Below are 15,344 nucleotides of genomic sequence, written 5' to 3' on the forward strand. Positions count from 1 at the left end.
AATTGGAAAATGTACTGTTGTTGCGCTTAGGCCAATATGAACAACCCATAACTGGGAGAGAAAATTCGGTTTCTCAGAGAGAGAGAGAGAGAGAGAAAGAGAGATTTGTATTCTACAAGTGGTTGCAAGAGTAGTTGGAATATCTACCGTACATTTATCTGTATCCAATGGATACAAAACCTTATTGTGTTTCATCCAAGCATTTGTGTGGGCCCCCGGTGTTCAGCGGGCAACTGGCAAACTATAATGAATCTCTGAGCGGCAATCAGGGATCAGTCGCATTTCGACATTCAACGAACATAGGTTTGAAGCGCGCATGATATCTGTTTGTTTTTACGCCTCCGCCTAAATAAGTTTTTTGTTATGAAATCTAAAACGCGTTTGCGGCATATTTACAAAGAAGAAAAAAATTGGAATTAAATTACGACCGCACAAGTGATCGTATATTGTGCAAATAAACAACAACACATATACAGGGTGCATTAAAACAATATTAAAAAAATATAACAAATACAAGTTCAACAACTTTACAAAGAATATAGTTAAAATTCAAAAAAAAAAAAAAAGATTTTGAAATTGGTGCCGGAAAATTTAATGCAAATATTCACATACATCAAAGAATAATATCAATGGCCTTTAGTGTATAAAAAACAATAGAAATTGTTTACAAAAAAAAATCGGAAATTTTAATTAAAGAAAAAAAAATTCAATTTATTCAATTGTGTGAATTGTGTGGCAAAAAAACAACGAAAATTGCTTACCAAACAATAAGTGATTATTTTTTTATTCATAGAATTATTCACAAGAATTATTCTAGATACTCACGGATATATCATCAGAAATTTGCGAAACCGATTATTCATCATCGAATAGAACGACTTCATTTCAATGATGTTGATTAAAGCATGAGCTCTATTTTATTGTCATTGCCACAACGTTACAAGCGACAATTACAAGCAATGACTTTAGGCGTTATCATCATTTACACCACTTTGGTGCTCTATCAAAGTTCATATGGATATCCAAATATTGATGTAAGTTTACAAGGATTATGGTCCTAAAGTTGGAGATACAAAAAAAAAAAAACAGTGGAGGTTGTAATGTATACTAAGAACAAAATTTTAATTTAATTTGTCAAAATTTTATTTCTATAGAAAATTTTGTCAAAATTTTACTTCTATAGAAAATTTTGTCAAAATTTTATTTCTATAGAAAATGTCTATAAAGGTTTATGAAGAACCTCTTAGTCGAAGTAAAACTTTTTAATTTTTTTTCCAATATTTTGCAAAACCTAAAATTTGAGAGCAATAGTGAAGCGAAGATTTTGTGGTAATCTAACAAAAAAAAAATTGTTATTTTATTTTTGTCATCTAATAAAGACGATTCTTTAAGATGCTAAAGAAACTTATGCTGGAGATCGGTTAATTTGCTGTTATATCTATAGGGCGGTTGATATGTAATGCGATAAAGTAAAGCGCTATATTTTTTATTTATTTTTATTGCTCAAAAACAAAAACTGTCGGAAATTACATAAAATTTTAGATTCAGTTTAGATTTGTTCGAATAGGCTATCTTTGGCATGGATTATGATCTCCAACACCATCACACGTTGCACTAAATGGACACTGTGGTATTTTGGCCCATTTTTGGTGAAGAGGTCGACATTTGGATTTCGTCGACATTTTGGATTTCCTGAGTATCAACCTTATTCTCAACAATGTATCAGGAGGCATAATCCATCGGAATTAGATCCATAGATTTTGGTAATCATTGTGCGGTAAAAATGAAGCAAGGAAATTCCTTTTAAAAAACATTCTGGTTGATGAGTTCTGCGTATAAAATGCTTGTCAGCCCTCGGCTTCAATACTGTCTTATGACACATTTCCTATAAAATTCGGCATTTTTTTTGACTCCACGGTCGATAAATACGAGCGGCGTTTCGAAAAACTTTGCAAGGTTTCGATGGGCATTGTGCGCTAGAAATAAAGCAACGAACCTCCTGTTTAAGCCATTCTAGGTTGAAGCGTGGTGAGTACGATGCGATGGTCCCAGGTCTTCCACCTAAACGCTTGGCTGACCAGGGCTCATTACATTTGTTTTAAGACATTTTCCCGATAACATTCGGCATTTATTTTGATACTACGGTCGCTGGATCAAACATTCGCATTACAGAATTACACAATTGCCATCGCCGATGGCCAACAAATTTTCAAAATTTGGAGAAAATACCAAACAAAAAATCTTAGTTTCCAAAATTTTATTTCTATAGAAAATTTTGTCAAAGTTTTACTTCTATAGAAATTATTGTCAATATTTTATTTCAATAGGAAATTTTCTTAAAATTTTATTTCAATAGAAAATTTTCTTAAAATTTTATTTCAATAGAAAATTTTCTTTAAATTTTATTTCTATAGAAAATTTTCTTTAAATTTTATTTCTATAGAAAATTTTGTCAAAATTTTATTTCTATAGAAAATTTTGTCAAAATTTTATTTCTATAGAAAATTTTGTCAAAATTTTATTTCTATAGAAAATTTTGTCAAAATTTTACTTCTATAGAAAATTTTGTCAAAATTTTACTTCTATAGAAAATTTTGTCAAAATTTTATTTCTATAGAAAATGTCTATAAAGGTTTATGAAGAACCTCTTAGTCGAAGTAAAACTTTTTAATTTTTTTTCCAATATTTTGCAAAATCTTTCAAAACATCAAGAAATCTACCAATCTACCAAACAGTAGAAAATCTACTTTTTTAGTAGAATTTTCCAACATTTTATTTCTATAGAAGATTTTGTCAAAATTTTATTTCTATAGAAACTTTTGTCAACATTTTTTTTTTTCAATAGAAAATTTTCTTAACTTTTTATTGCAATAGACAAATTTGTCAAAATTCTATTTCTATATAAATTTTTGTCAAAATTTTGTTTCTATAGAAAATTTTGTCAAAATTTTATTTCTGTAGAAAATTTTATCAAAATTTTATTTCTATAGAAAATTTTGTCTTTAGAAAATTTTGTCCAAATTGTAAATCTATATAATTTTTTCTAAATTTTATTTCTATAGAAAATTTTATCAAAATTTTATTTCTATAGAAAATTTTGGTAAAATTTTATTTCTATAGAAAATTTTGTCAAAATTTTATTTCTATAGAAAATCTTTGTCAACATTTTATTTCTATAGAAAATTTCGTTAAAAATTTATTTCTATAGAAAATTTTGTCAAAATTTCTATAGAAAATTTTTATAAAGGTTTGTGAAGAACCTCTTAGTCGAAGTAAAACTTTTGAATTTTTTTTCTCAATATTTTGCAAAATCTTTCAAAACATCAAGAAATCTACAAACAGTAGAAAATCTACTATTTTTAGTAGAATTTTCCAAAATTTTATTTCTATAGAAAATTTTGTCAAAATTTTATTTCAATAGAAATTTTTCTTTAAATTTTATTTCTATAGAAAATTTTGTCAAAATTTCTATAGAAAATTTCTATAAAGGTTTGTGAAGAACCTCTTAGTTCAAGAAAAACTTTTTTTTTAATATTTTGCAAAATCTTTCAAAACATCAAGAAATCTACCAATCTACCAAACAGTAGAAAATCTATTATTTTTAGTAGAATTTTCCAAAATTTTGTCAAAATTTTATTTCTATAGAAACTTTTGTCAACATTTTTTTTTTCAATAGAAAATTTTCTTAACTTTTTATTGCAATAGACAAATTTGTCAAAATTTTATTTCTATATAAAGTTTTGTCAAAATTTTATTTCTATAGCAAACTTTGTCAAAATTTTATTTCTATAGAAAATCAAAATCAAAATTTTATTTCTATAGAAAATTTTGTCCAAGTTTTAATTCTATATATTTTTTTTCTAAATTTTATTTCTATAGAAAATTTTATCAAAATTTTATTTCTATAGAAAATTTTATTAAAATTTTATTTCTATAGAAAATTTTTTCAAAATTTTATTTCTATAGAAATTCTTTGTCAACATTTTATTTCAATAGAAAATTTTGTCAAAATTTTATTTCAATAGAAAATTTTCTTTAAATTTTATTTCTATAGAAAATTTTTATAAAGGTTTGTGAAGAACCTCTTAGTCAAAGTAAAACTTTTGATTTTTTTTTCAATATTTTGCAAAATCTTTCAAAACATCAAGAAATCTACCAATCTACCAAACAGTAGAAAATCTACTATCTTTAGTAGAATTTTCCAAAATTTTATTTCTATAGAAAATTTTGTCAAAATTTTATTTCTATAGAAAGTTTTGTCAACATTTTTTTTTTCAATAGAAAATTTTCTTAACTTTTTCTTGCAATAGACAAATTTGTCAAAATTTTATTTCTATATGAATTGTTATCAACATTTTATTTCTATAGAAAATTTTGTCAAAATTTTATTTCTGTAGAAAATTTTATTAAAATTTTATTTCTATAGAAAATTTTGTCCAAATTTTAATTCTATATATTTTTTTTCTAAATTTTATTTCTATAGAAAATTTTATCAAAATTTTATTTCTATAGAAAATTTTATCAAAATTTTATTTCTATATAAATTTTTGTCAAAATTTTATTTCTATAGAAAATTTTGTCAAAATTTTATTTCTATAGAAAATTTTATCAAAATTTTATTTCTATAGAAAAATGTATCAAAATTTTATTTCTATAGAAATATTTATCAAAATTTTATTTCTGTAGAACATTTGGTCAAAATTTTATTTCTATAGAAAATTTTGTCAAAAATTTCTATTATTTCTATAAAGGTTTGTGAAGTACCTCTTAGTTGGAGTAAAACTTTTTAATTTTTTTCAATATTTTGCAAAATCTACCAAAACATCAAGAAATTTACCAAAAAGTAAAACCTACCAATTGTGGCAACCGTGGAAGCCGTCAACATTTTTTGTGCATCAGTGAACTCTTGCACTTTTTGGAACATCAATGGCTTTATTTCAGGCCCATTTCTCAATTATTGTCCAAAAATTGCTCACCAATATACACAGATATGTTAGATCCCAGCAAAAAATTTAGAAGTTCTTCTAAAGGCACAACTATAAAAGCACTTCTAAAAATATCCTCCCAAAGATGTTCGTTATTTTAACTAAACAGGAAGTTGTTTTAAGCCATTTTTTTTAAATCGCAGTTTTCATATTTTTAATGGATAATTTTAACTTTTATTGCTTCAAATAGGTTAAAAACAGAGTAAGAATAAATAAAATGGTACAAATTATTTAAATTTTGTCGGTAAAAAAAATGCTAAATCCATTCTACAAAAGTTGCGAATTTTTGAAAATATTTGAGGGCCGGTTTATAAGGGGGCTATATCAAAAACTGTACCGATATTGAGTATCGGCACACCCCTTTATGGTCCTAGAATACCTCTAGATTTCCAATTTCAGGCTAAAAACAACTACGGATTCTAGAAGCCCAAGAACTAAAATCGGGAGTTCGGTCTATATGGGGGCCATATCAAAACATGGACCGATAATCATGATTTTTGGCACATCTCTTTATTTTCCTAGAATACCTCCAGATTTCCAATTTCAGGTAAATTGGATAAAAACTACGGATTCTAGAAGCCCAAGAAGTAAAATCTGGAGATCGGTCTTTATGGGGGCTATATCACAACATGAACCGATACTCACCATTTTTGGCACACCTCTTTAAGGTCCTAGAATACCTCTAGATATCCGATTTGAGGCAAAATGGGTGAAAATTACGGATTCTAGAAGACCAAGAAGTAAAATCGAGAGATCGGTCTATATGGTGGCTATATCAAAACATGGACCGGTACTCACAATTTTCGGCACACCTCTTTAAGGTCCTAGAATACCTCTAGATTTCCGATTTGAGGCAAATTGGGTGAAAACTACGGATTCTAGAAGACCAAGAAGTAAAATCGGGAGATCGGTCTATATGGTGGCTATATCACAACATGGACCGGTACTCACAATTTTCGGTACACATCTATAGGGTCCTAGAGTACCTCTAGATTTCCGATTTGAGGCAAATTGGATTAAAACTACGAATTATAGAAGCCCAAGAAGTAAAATCGGGAGATCGGTCCATATGGGGGCTATATCAAAACATGGACCGATACTCACAATTTTCGGTACACGTCTTTAGGGTCCTAGAGTACCTCTAGATTTGAAATTTCAGGTAAATCGGATAGAAAATACACTTTCTAGACGCCCAAGAAGCAAAATCGGGAAATCGGTCCATATGGACGCTATACCAAAACATGGACCGATATGCACCATTCGCGGTACACTTTGTGATGGTCATAAAATACCACTAGATTTCGAATTTCAGGCAAATCGGATAAAAACTACAGTTTTTATAACCCCAAGACCCCAAATCGGGAGGTCGGTTTATATGGGGACTATATCGAAACTTGGACCTATCTTCGAACTTGACCTCCCTGCAAACAAAATACGAATCTGTGCCAAATTTCAGGACGATAGCGCCACTATTGAAGGCTGCAGCGTGAATACAACAGACAGACAGACGGGCATGCTTATATCGTCTTAGAAATTCTCCCTGATCAAGAATATATATATATATATATATATATATATATATATATATATATATATATATATATATATATATATATATATATATATATATATATATATATATATATATATATATATATATATATATATATATATATATATATATATATATATATATATATATATATATATATATATATATATATATAGTCGGAAATCGATATTTCGATGTGTTACAAACGGAATGACAAACTTATTATACCCCCGTCACCATTCTATGGTGGTGGGTATAAAAATGTGTTCACAGACACACCGCGCGGCCCAGAGCATTATTACCAAAGACAGCATGTGTCCATCGCGTCTACTTCTGGATGTTGCAAACAGATGCACTAACCTATAATACCCTATTCCACCCTGTGGTGTAGCCTATATAAAAATCTTTGGCTAATGTAATTTTATTTCTCTAATTTATCCATTTTAATGACATTTTAAGCAGTCTACTCAACTACAACTCAGATTAGTTTATTTAAAATTCACAATTAGCCTAATATAAAACCTTATAATAGTATTAATAATAAAACAAAGGCAATGCATAAAATATTACTGGCAATCTGTCTAAATAAAATAAAATTTCCAAAGAAAAAGAAAGCTTTTTTAAATGCTGTAGCCAATGCGAGCAACAAAAATAATGAAAGAAAAACATTTTTATTAAAATGTTTAGCCATAGCTTCCAGCTGCCATAAAGTGTGATTTCTTTGAATGGGCTGAATGTCCAGGTCATTTGGCTGCTGCTCTCTATCCACTTTCTTATCGCTAGAGTGTCGGTAATGTCGGTATGTCTATATGTGTGTGTGTGTGTCAAAGTATTTGTCCAGTTTTGTGTATTCAAGTAGCTTTTATAAGCCATATCTAAGATGATGAAAAGAAAAACGTTTCTTATTAACTTATTTTATTCAAATTAACTTTCCCATATTAGTCAAATGAACTTTGGAGAAGCAATCGCTTTCAAACTGGTTCCTAATAGCCTAGGAATGTTGATCGATTCATTTTTATCCCTTGCATGATTTTAAAATTTGTGGGGCTGTGTCGTGTGAGAATTTTTTTGGACATCTTATTTACGAATAGCTTAGATACATGAAAAAAAATTCTTTCCGCCCAAATAAAATTTTAGATCAACGAACATCGTTTGGAAATTTACTTTCACCGTAATAGATTTTATTTTGAAAGAAAAGTATATTATTTTTACCTCACCAATTTGTAGAATTCTACCAAAAATGGTACAGTTTTTATTGTTTGGTAGAATTCTTGATGTTTTGCTAAAATTTTTAAAATATTCCTCTTCAACTAAGAGGTACTTCACAAATTTTCTATAGAAATAAAATGTTGAAAAAATTTCCTATAGAAATAAAATGTTGAAAAAATTTTCTATAGAAACAAAATTTGGATAAATTTTCCTATAAATATTAAAATTTGCCAAAATTCTATAGAAATCTATAGCAAAAAAAAAAATTGACGGCATTTTCTATAGAATTAAAATTTGGAAAACAAAAATTGTACCGAAATAAAAATGAAAATACAAATTGTACAGAAATAAAATACCGGAAAAATTTGTATAGAAATAACGTTTTGAAAAAAAATTTTATAGAAATAAAATTTTGACAAAATTTTCTACAGAAATAAAATTTTGAAAAAAATATTTCTATAGAAATAAAATAAATAATATAAAAATAAAATGTTCACAAAATTATCTATCAAAATAACATGTTGACAAAATTATCTATGGAAATAAAATTTTGGCAAAATTTTCTATAGAAGTAAAATTTTCTATAGAAATAAAATTTTCACAAAATTATCTACAGAAATAACATTTTGACAAAACAAGTAAGGAAAGTCTAAAGTCGGGCGGAGCCGGCCGGGGTCGTCTATATTATACCCTGCACCACTTTGTAGATCTAAATTTTCGATACCATATCATATTCGTCAAACGTGTTGGGGGCTATAAAGGTTTTTGTCCCAAATACATACATTTAAATATCACTCTATCTGGACAGAATTTGATAGACTTCTACAAAATCTATAGACTCAAAATTTAAGTTGGCTAATGCACTAGGGTAGAACACAATTTTAGTAAAAAAAATATGGGAAACATTTAAATCTGATGCAATTTTAAGGAAACTTCGCAAAAGTTTATTTATGATTTATCGCTCGATATATATGTATTAGAAGATTAGGAAAATTAGAGCCATTTTTAAAACTTTTCGACTAAGCAGTGGCGATTTTACAAGGCAAATGTTGGTATTTTGACCATTTTTGTCGAAATCAGAAAAACATATATATGGGAGCTATATCTAAATCTGAACCGATTTCAACCAAATTTGGCAGGCATAGCTACAATGCTAAACAAAATCGACAAAATCGGAGTTAAAAATTGGCCTCTGTGGTCATATGAGTGTAAATCGGGCGAACGATATATATGGGAGCTATATCTAAATCTGAACCGATTTCAATAAAATTTGGCACACTAGACTATAGTACTAATTGTTCTTCTTGTGCAAAATTTTAAGCAAATTAGGGTAAAACTCTGGCTTCTGGGCCATCTAAGTCCATATCGGGCGAAATATATATATGGGAGCTATATCTAAATCTGAACATATTTCTTCCAAAATCAATAGGGATCTATTCTGAGCCAAAACACATACTTATGCCAAATTTGAAGTCGATTGGACTAAAACTGCGACCTAGCCTTTGATTACACAAATGTGTTCACGGACAAACGGACAGACGGACATGGCTATATCGACTCAGGAGCCCACCCTGAGCATTTTTGCCAAAGACACCATGTGTCTATCTCGTCTCCTTCTGGGTGTTGCAAACATATGCACTAACTTATAATACCCTGTTCCACAGTGTGGCGCAGGGTATAAAATGTGTTCACGGACAGACGGACATGGCTATATCGACTCAGGAGCCCACCCTGAGCATTTTTGCCAAAGACACCATGTGTCTATCTCGTCTCCTTCTGGGTGTTGCAAACATATGCACTAACTTATAATACCCTGTTCCACAGTGTGGCGCAGGGTATAAAAATGTGTTCACGGACAGACGGACATGGCTATATCGACTCAGGAGCCCACCGTGAGCATTTTTGCCAAAGACACCATGTGTCTATCTCGTCTCCTTCTGGGTGTTGCAAACATATGCACTATCCTATAATACCCTGTTCCACAGTGTGGCGCAGGGTATAATTATCCATAGAAATAAAATTTTGCCAAAATTATCCATAGAAATAAACTTTTGCCAAAATTTTCTATAAAAATATTTTTTTTTTGAGAAATTTTTTTATTTTTTTGGCAAAATTTACTATAGAAATAAAATTTTGACAAAATTTTCTATAGAAATTAAGTTTTGCCAAAATTTTCTATAGAAATAAAATTTGGTAAAATTTTCTATAAAAATTAAATATTGCCAAAATTTTGTATAAAACAAGTAAGGAAAGTCTAAAGTCGGGCGGTGCCGACTATATTATACCCTGCACCACTTTGTAGATCTAAATTTTCGATACCACATCACATCCGTCAAATGTGTTGGGGGCTACATATAAATGTTTGTCCCAAATACATACATTTAAATATCACTCGATCTGGAAGAATATGATAGACTTCTACAAAATCTTTAGACTCAAAATTTAAGTCGGCTAATGCACTAGGGTGGAACACAATGTTAGTAAAAAATATGGGAAACATTTAAATCTGAAGCAATTTTAATGAAACTTCGCAAAAGTTTATTTATGATTTATCGCTCGATATATATGTATTATAAGTTTAGGAAAATTAGAGTCATTTTTACAACTTTTCGACTAAGCAGTGGCGATTTTACAAGGAAAATGTTGGTATTTTGAAATCGAAATCAGAAAAACATATATATGGGAGCTATATCTAAATCTGAACCGATTTCAACCAAATTTGGCAAGCATAGCAACAATGCTAATTGTACTCCCTGTGCAAAATTTCAACTAAATCGGAGTTAAAAATTGGCCTCTGTGGTCATATGAGTGTAAATCGGGCGAAAGCTATATATGGGAGATATATCTAAATCTGAACCGATTTCAACCACATTTGGCACACATAGCTACAATGCTAATTCTACTCCCTGTGCAAAATTTCAACTAAATCGGAGCAAAAAATTGGCCTCTGTGGTCATATGAGTGTAAATCGGGCGAAAGCTATATATGGGAACTATATCTAAATCTGAACCGATTTCAACCAAATTTGGCACTCATAGCTACAATGCTAATACTACTCCCTGTGCAAAATTTCAACTAAATTGGAGTTAAAAATTGGCCTCTGTGGTCATATGAGTGTAAATCGGGCGAAAGCTATATATGGGAGCTATATCTAAATCTGAACCGATTTCAATAAAATTTGGCACACTAGACTATAGTACTAATTGTTCTTCTTGTGCAAAATTTTAAGCAAATTAGGGTAAAACTCTGGCTTCTGGGGCCATATAACTCCATATCGGGCGAAATATATATATGGGAGCTATATCTAAATCTGAACAGATTTCTTCCAAAATCAATAGGGTTCTATTCTGAGCCAAAACATATACTTGTGCCAAATTTAGCACGCATAGCTACAATGCTAATTCTACTCCTTGTGCAAAATTTCAACTAAATTGGGGTTAAAAATTGGCCTCCGTGGTCATATGAGTGTAAATCGGGCGAAAGCTATATATGGGAGCTATATCTAAATCTGAACCGATTTCAACCAAATTTGGCACGCATAGCTACAATGCTAATTCTACTCCCTGTGCAAAATTTCAACTAAATTGCAGTTAAAAATTGGCGTCTGTGGTCATATGAGTGTAAATCGGGCGAACGATATATATGGGAGCTATATCTAAATCTGAACCGATTTCAATAAAATTTGGCACACTAGACTATAGTACTAACTGTTCTTCTTGTGCAAAATTTTAAGCAAATTAGGGTAAAACTCTGGCTTCTGGGGCCATATAACTCCATATCGGGCGAAATATATATATGGGAGCTATATCTAAATCTGAACAGATTTCTTCCAAAATCAATAGGGTTCTATTCTGAGCCAAAACATATACTTGTGCCAAATTTGAAGTCGATTGGACTAAAACTGCGACCTTGACTTTGATTACAAAAATGTGTTCACGGACAGACGGACATGGCTATATCGACTCAGGAGCCCATCCTGAGCATTTTTGCCAAAGACACCATGTGTCTATCTCGTCTCCTTCTGGGTGTGGCAAACATATGCACTAACTTATAATACCCTGTTCCACAGTGTGGCGCAGGGTATAAAGGGTGATACGGTCAAAATTTGGTCAAGGGAAAACGCGTGTAAATCGGTGAAATCGTTTATTTAAAAAATCAAATTAATTTCTTTTTATTAGTATAAAATTCAGGAAAAATATTCAGTTAGGCTTTCGCTTTTCCAAATCCGATTTGCCGGGCCTCATGCTTGACACCTGCCATCAGATTTTGTACAGCCACCTTGTCCACCTTCTTCGCTGCAGAAAGCCAGTTTGCCATGAACTGCTGCTCGTCCTTACCAGTTTTTTTGGTCTTCTTTAGGTTCCGCTTGACAATAGCCCAGTATTTCTCAATTGGGCGGAGATCTGGCGTGTTGGGAGGGTTCTTGTCCTTGGGAACCACATGCACGTTGTTGGCGGCGTACCACTTCATGGCCTTTTTACCGTAATGGCAAGATGCCAAATCCGGCCAAAACAGTACGGAACAACCGTGATTCTTCAGGAAAGGCAGCAGACGTTTATTCAAACACTCTTTCACGTAAATTTCTTGGTTGACAGTCCCGGAAGCTATGAAAATGCTGCTCTTCAAGCCACAGGTACTGATGGCTTGCCAAACCAGATATTTCTTTGCGAACTTTGCCAGTTTTATGTGCTTGAAAATATCTGCTACCTTTCCCCTTCCTTTTGCCGTATAAAACTCCTGTGCCGGAAGCTGCTTGTAGTCGGCTTTGACGTAGGTTTCGTCGTCCATTACCACGCAGTCAAACTTCGTCAGCATCGTCGTGTACAGCCTCCGGGATCGCGATTTGGCCGTCGTATTTTGTTTATCATCGCGATTTGGAGTCACGACCATCTTGTAGGTCGATAGTCCGGCTCGTTTTTTGGCTCGATACACGGTTGTACACGCAAAAAAATAATTCTTTCCTCCGAAACGAAATTTTAGACAAACAAAGTTCGTTTCGCATTTGCTTTTCGTTGAAAGGAAGTGTATTTGGAAGAAAAGTATATTTGGAAGAAAAGTATATAACGTTTATTCTTTTCCAGGATGTAAAAACAATTCCATAAAGACTAACTCAAAAAAATTTTTTTCTGGCTAATTGCATTTTCCCTCACATTTTTCTCACTTCCACGAAGTTTTTTAGTTCTTAGCACCTTTTTCTGTAACACAAACAATGTAGAAGAAATTATACGATTTTATAAATTTTTAAATTTTTTTTTTTTTTTACCTTTCGCATGGACGGAGAATCGAACCGCGGACCATCCAATTTGTAAGCCAACACACTATCCACTGAGCCATATAGCCGTTGTTGTCATCAATAGACAATTACCCATATAAGTTATATTTATATAGCATAGCTTGCGGCGCCCACGAGCCGATTAAACAAAGTTTATTTAACAGAAAAATACATTTAGTTGGGCACCTTAGAGCAGTGGTTGCTACGTCCGACTTGCATGCCAAGGGTCGTGGGTTCGATCCCTGCTTCGACCAAATTTTTTTTTTTTTTGTTTTTTTACATATATTCCAGATATGGTCGGAAGATGAACTGTAAAATGTGTCTTATTAAAATCCTAAAGTCAGAAAAGAACAGTGTTTGATATAAACGAAATGGACTGTGTTGTTGGTTCAAAAATAACTTTTTTTATTAAAAAAATAAACATTTTGTAACAAACGAATTTTTTTGGTGATAAAAGTGTATACTTTTCGAAGCAATTCAAAAAACTCTAACAAAAGAAAAACGTTTTCGGTATACGTTTTCCAAACGTTTCTTTTCTTTGCGTGTAGACGATACACCCAGCTTATTTGCGGCATATCGGAGAGAGAGGTTAGGGTTTCGCTTGAAACTACCGGCAACTCTCTTTGTCGTCTCAGCGGCTTCCGGTTTTCGATTTCCCCGGATCCAGACTTCCTGGGTGTCGACAAACGTTCCCCAAACACTTTAATTACATTTGTTATGGTTGATTTGGCAACTTTTAGCGATTTTGCCAGCTTTGCGTGGGTGTAGCTCGGATTTTCGCGATGCGCGAGCAAAATTTTAATACGCTGCTCTTCTTGCTTGGAAGGCATTTTGACAACTGAAGAGTGAATTCCAAAATCAAAATAGGAGCAACATTCTACACACACACACCTTCAAAATGAGGGGTGTTCAGGTTTTTTAAATGCAAAATTGAAAGAAATACGTCAAGATTATATTGACCAAATTTTGACCGTATCACCCTTTAATTATCCATAGAAATAAAATTTTGCCAAAATTATCCATAGAAATAAACTTTTGCCAAAATTTTCTATAAAAATAATTTTTTTTTGAGATTTTTTTTTTTATTTTTTTTGGCAAAATTTACTATAGAAATAAAATTTTGACAAAATTTTCTATAGAAATTAAGTTTTGTCAAAATTTTCTATAGAAATAAAATTTGGTAAAATTTTCTATAAAAATTAAATATTGCCAAAATTTTGTATAACAAAAAATTGTTGACTTAATTTTCTCTAGAAATAAAATTTTGTATTTCTTTTTTTCTGCAAATACTTAAATAAAGCACTAAAATAAAATAATAAAAAAATTCTTTCAAAGAAAAATAAAACTTTTGTCACAATTACAACAAAAAACTCGATAAAAATCTTAAAAATAATATATTGTTTTTTAATTTGGTAGATTTTTGGTAAAATTTTCTTCAAATTTTGGTAGAATATTTTTGGCACGAACGGCGGGTAAATCACTTAGAGAGGCTTTGAAACCGTCAGAAATGTCACCAGCATTACTGAGAGGGGATAAAAATTTCTTGGTGTTTTCTCGAAACTGGGTTTGAATCCACGACCCTGTGTATGCAAAAAGGGCATACTATCCATTGCACCCACGGCGGCGACCTGACGATGTCTCTCTGCCAATATGTCTGTTTATTGTAATCATGTTACAGCCTTCAATTATGAAGCTATCGTGATTAAATTTTGCACTAACTTGTTTTATACCCTATGCCAAACTGTAGAATAGGGTATTATAAGTTAACACTGTAGAATAGGGTATTATAAGTTAACACATATGGAACAACCAGAAGGAGACGAGATAGACACTTGCTGTCTTTGGCGATAATGCTCAGGGCCGGCCGGCCCCCTGACTCGATCTATCCATGTCCATCTGCCTGCTGGGAATACATGTTTGTGATCAAAGTTTAGGTCGCAGTTTTAGTTCAATCGACTTCAAAATTGGCACAAGTATGTTTTTTGTGTGAGAATAGAACCTTATTGTTTTTGGAAGAAATTGGTTCCGATTTAGACATAGCTCTCATATATATCTTTCGTCCGATATGCACTTATATGGCGCCAGAAGCCAGAGTTTTACCCTGATTTGCTTGAAATTTTGCACAACCCAGCAAAAACAGCGTCGCCAAAAAAGTAGTGTAAATGTTCTTTTTCGATCCGGAAGTGGTACAAAATTGGCGCAGAAGGGATGAATTTAACGTGGGCTTGTCGTAGGACGGATGTCCACCATTTCAACAGCCGTTGCACTGAATATGCACCACTTCTTTAAATGTGATCCGAATTCAGTGTTTTGGATGTGAATTAAA

At 31.6% G+C, this 15,344-nt stretch overlaps 1 protein-coding gene across 1 annotated transcript in view; it reads left to right on the forward strand.

The window, feature by feature from the left end:
* The first annotated feature begins 239 nt into the window (after window positions 1–239).
* fng (Fringe glycosyltransferase) overlaps window positions 240–15,344 on the forward strand; it is a 114,407-nt gene continuing 99,302 nt past the window's right edge. The window contains exon 1 of the mRNA XM_075305015.1: window positions 240–1,034. Within this exon, the coding sequence (XP_075161130.1) occupies window positions 906–1,034 (129 nt within the window). The 5' untranslated portion in view covers window positions 240–905. The remainder of the gene's footprint in view (window positions 1,035–15,344) is intronic.

Source organism: Haematobia irritans, chromosome 4 (genome assembly GCF_050003625.1).
Source record: "Haematobia irritans isolate KBUSLIRL chromosome 4, ASM5000362v1, whole genome shotgun sequence".
Lineage (NCBI taxonomy): Eukaryota > Metazoa > Arthropoda > Insecta > Diptera > Muscidae > Haematobia > Haematobia irritans.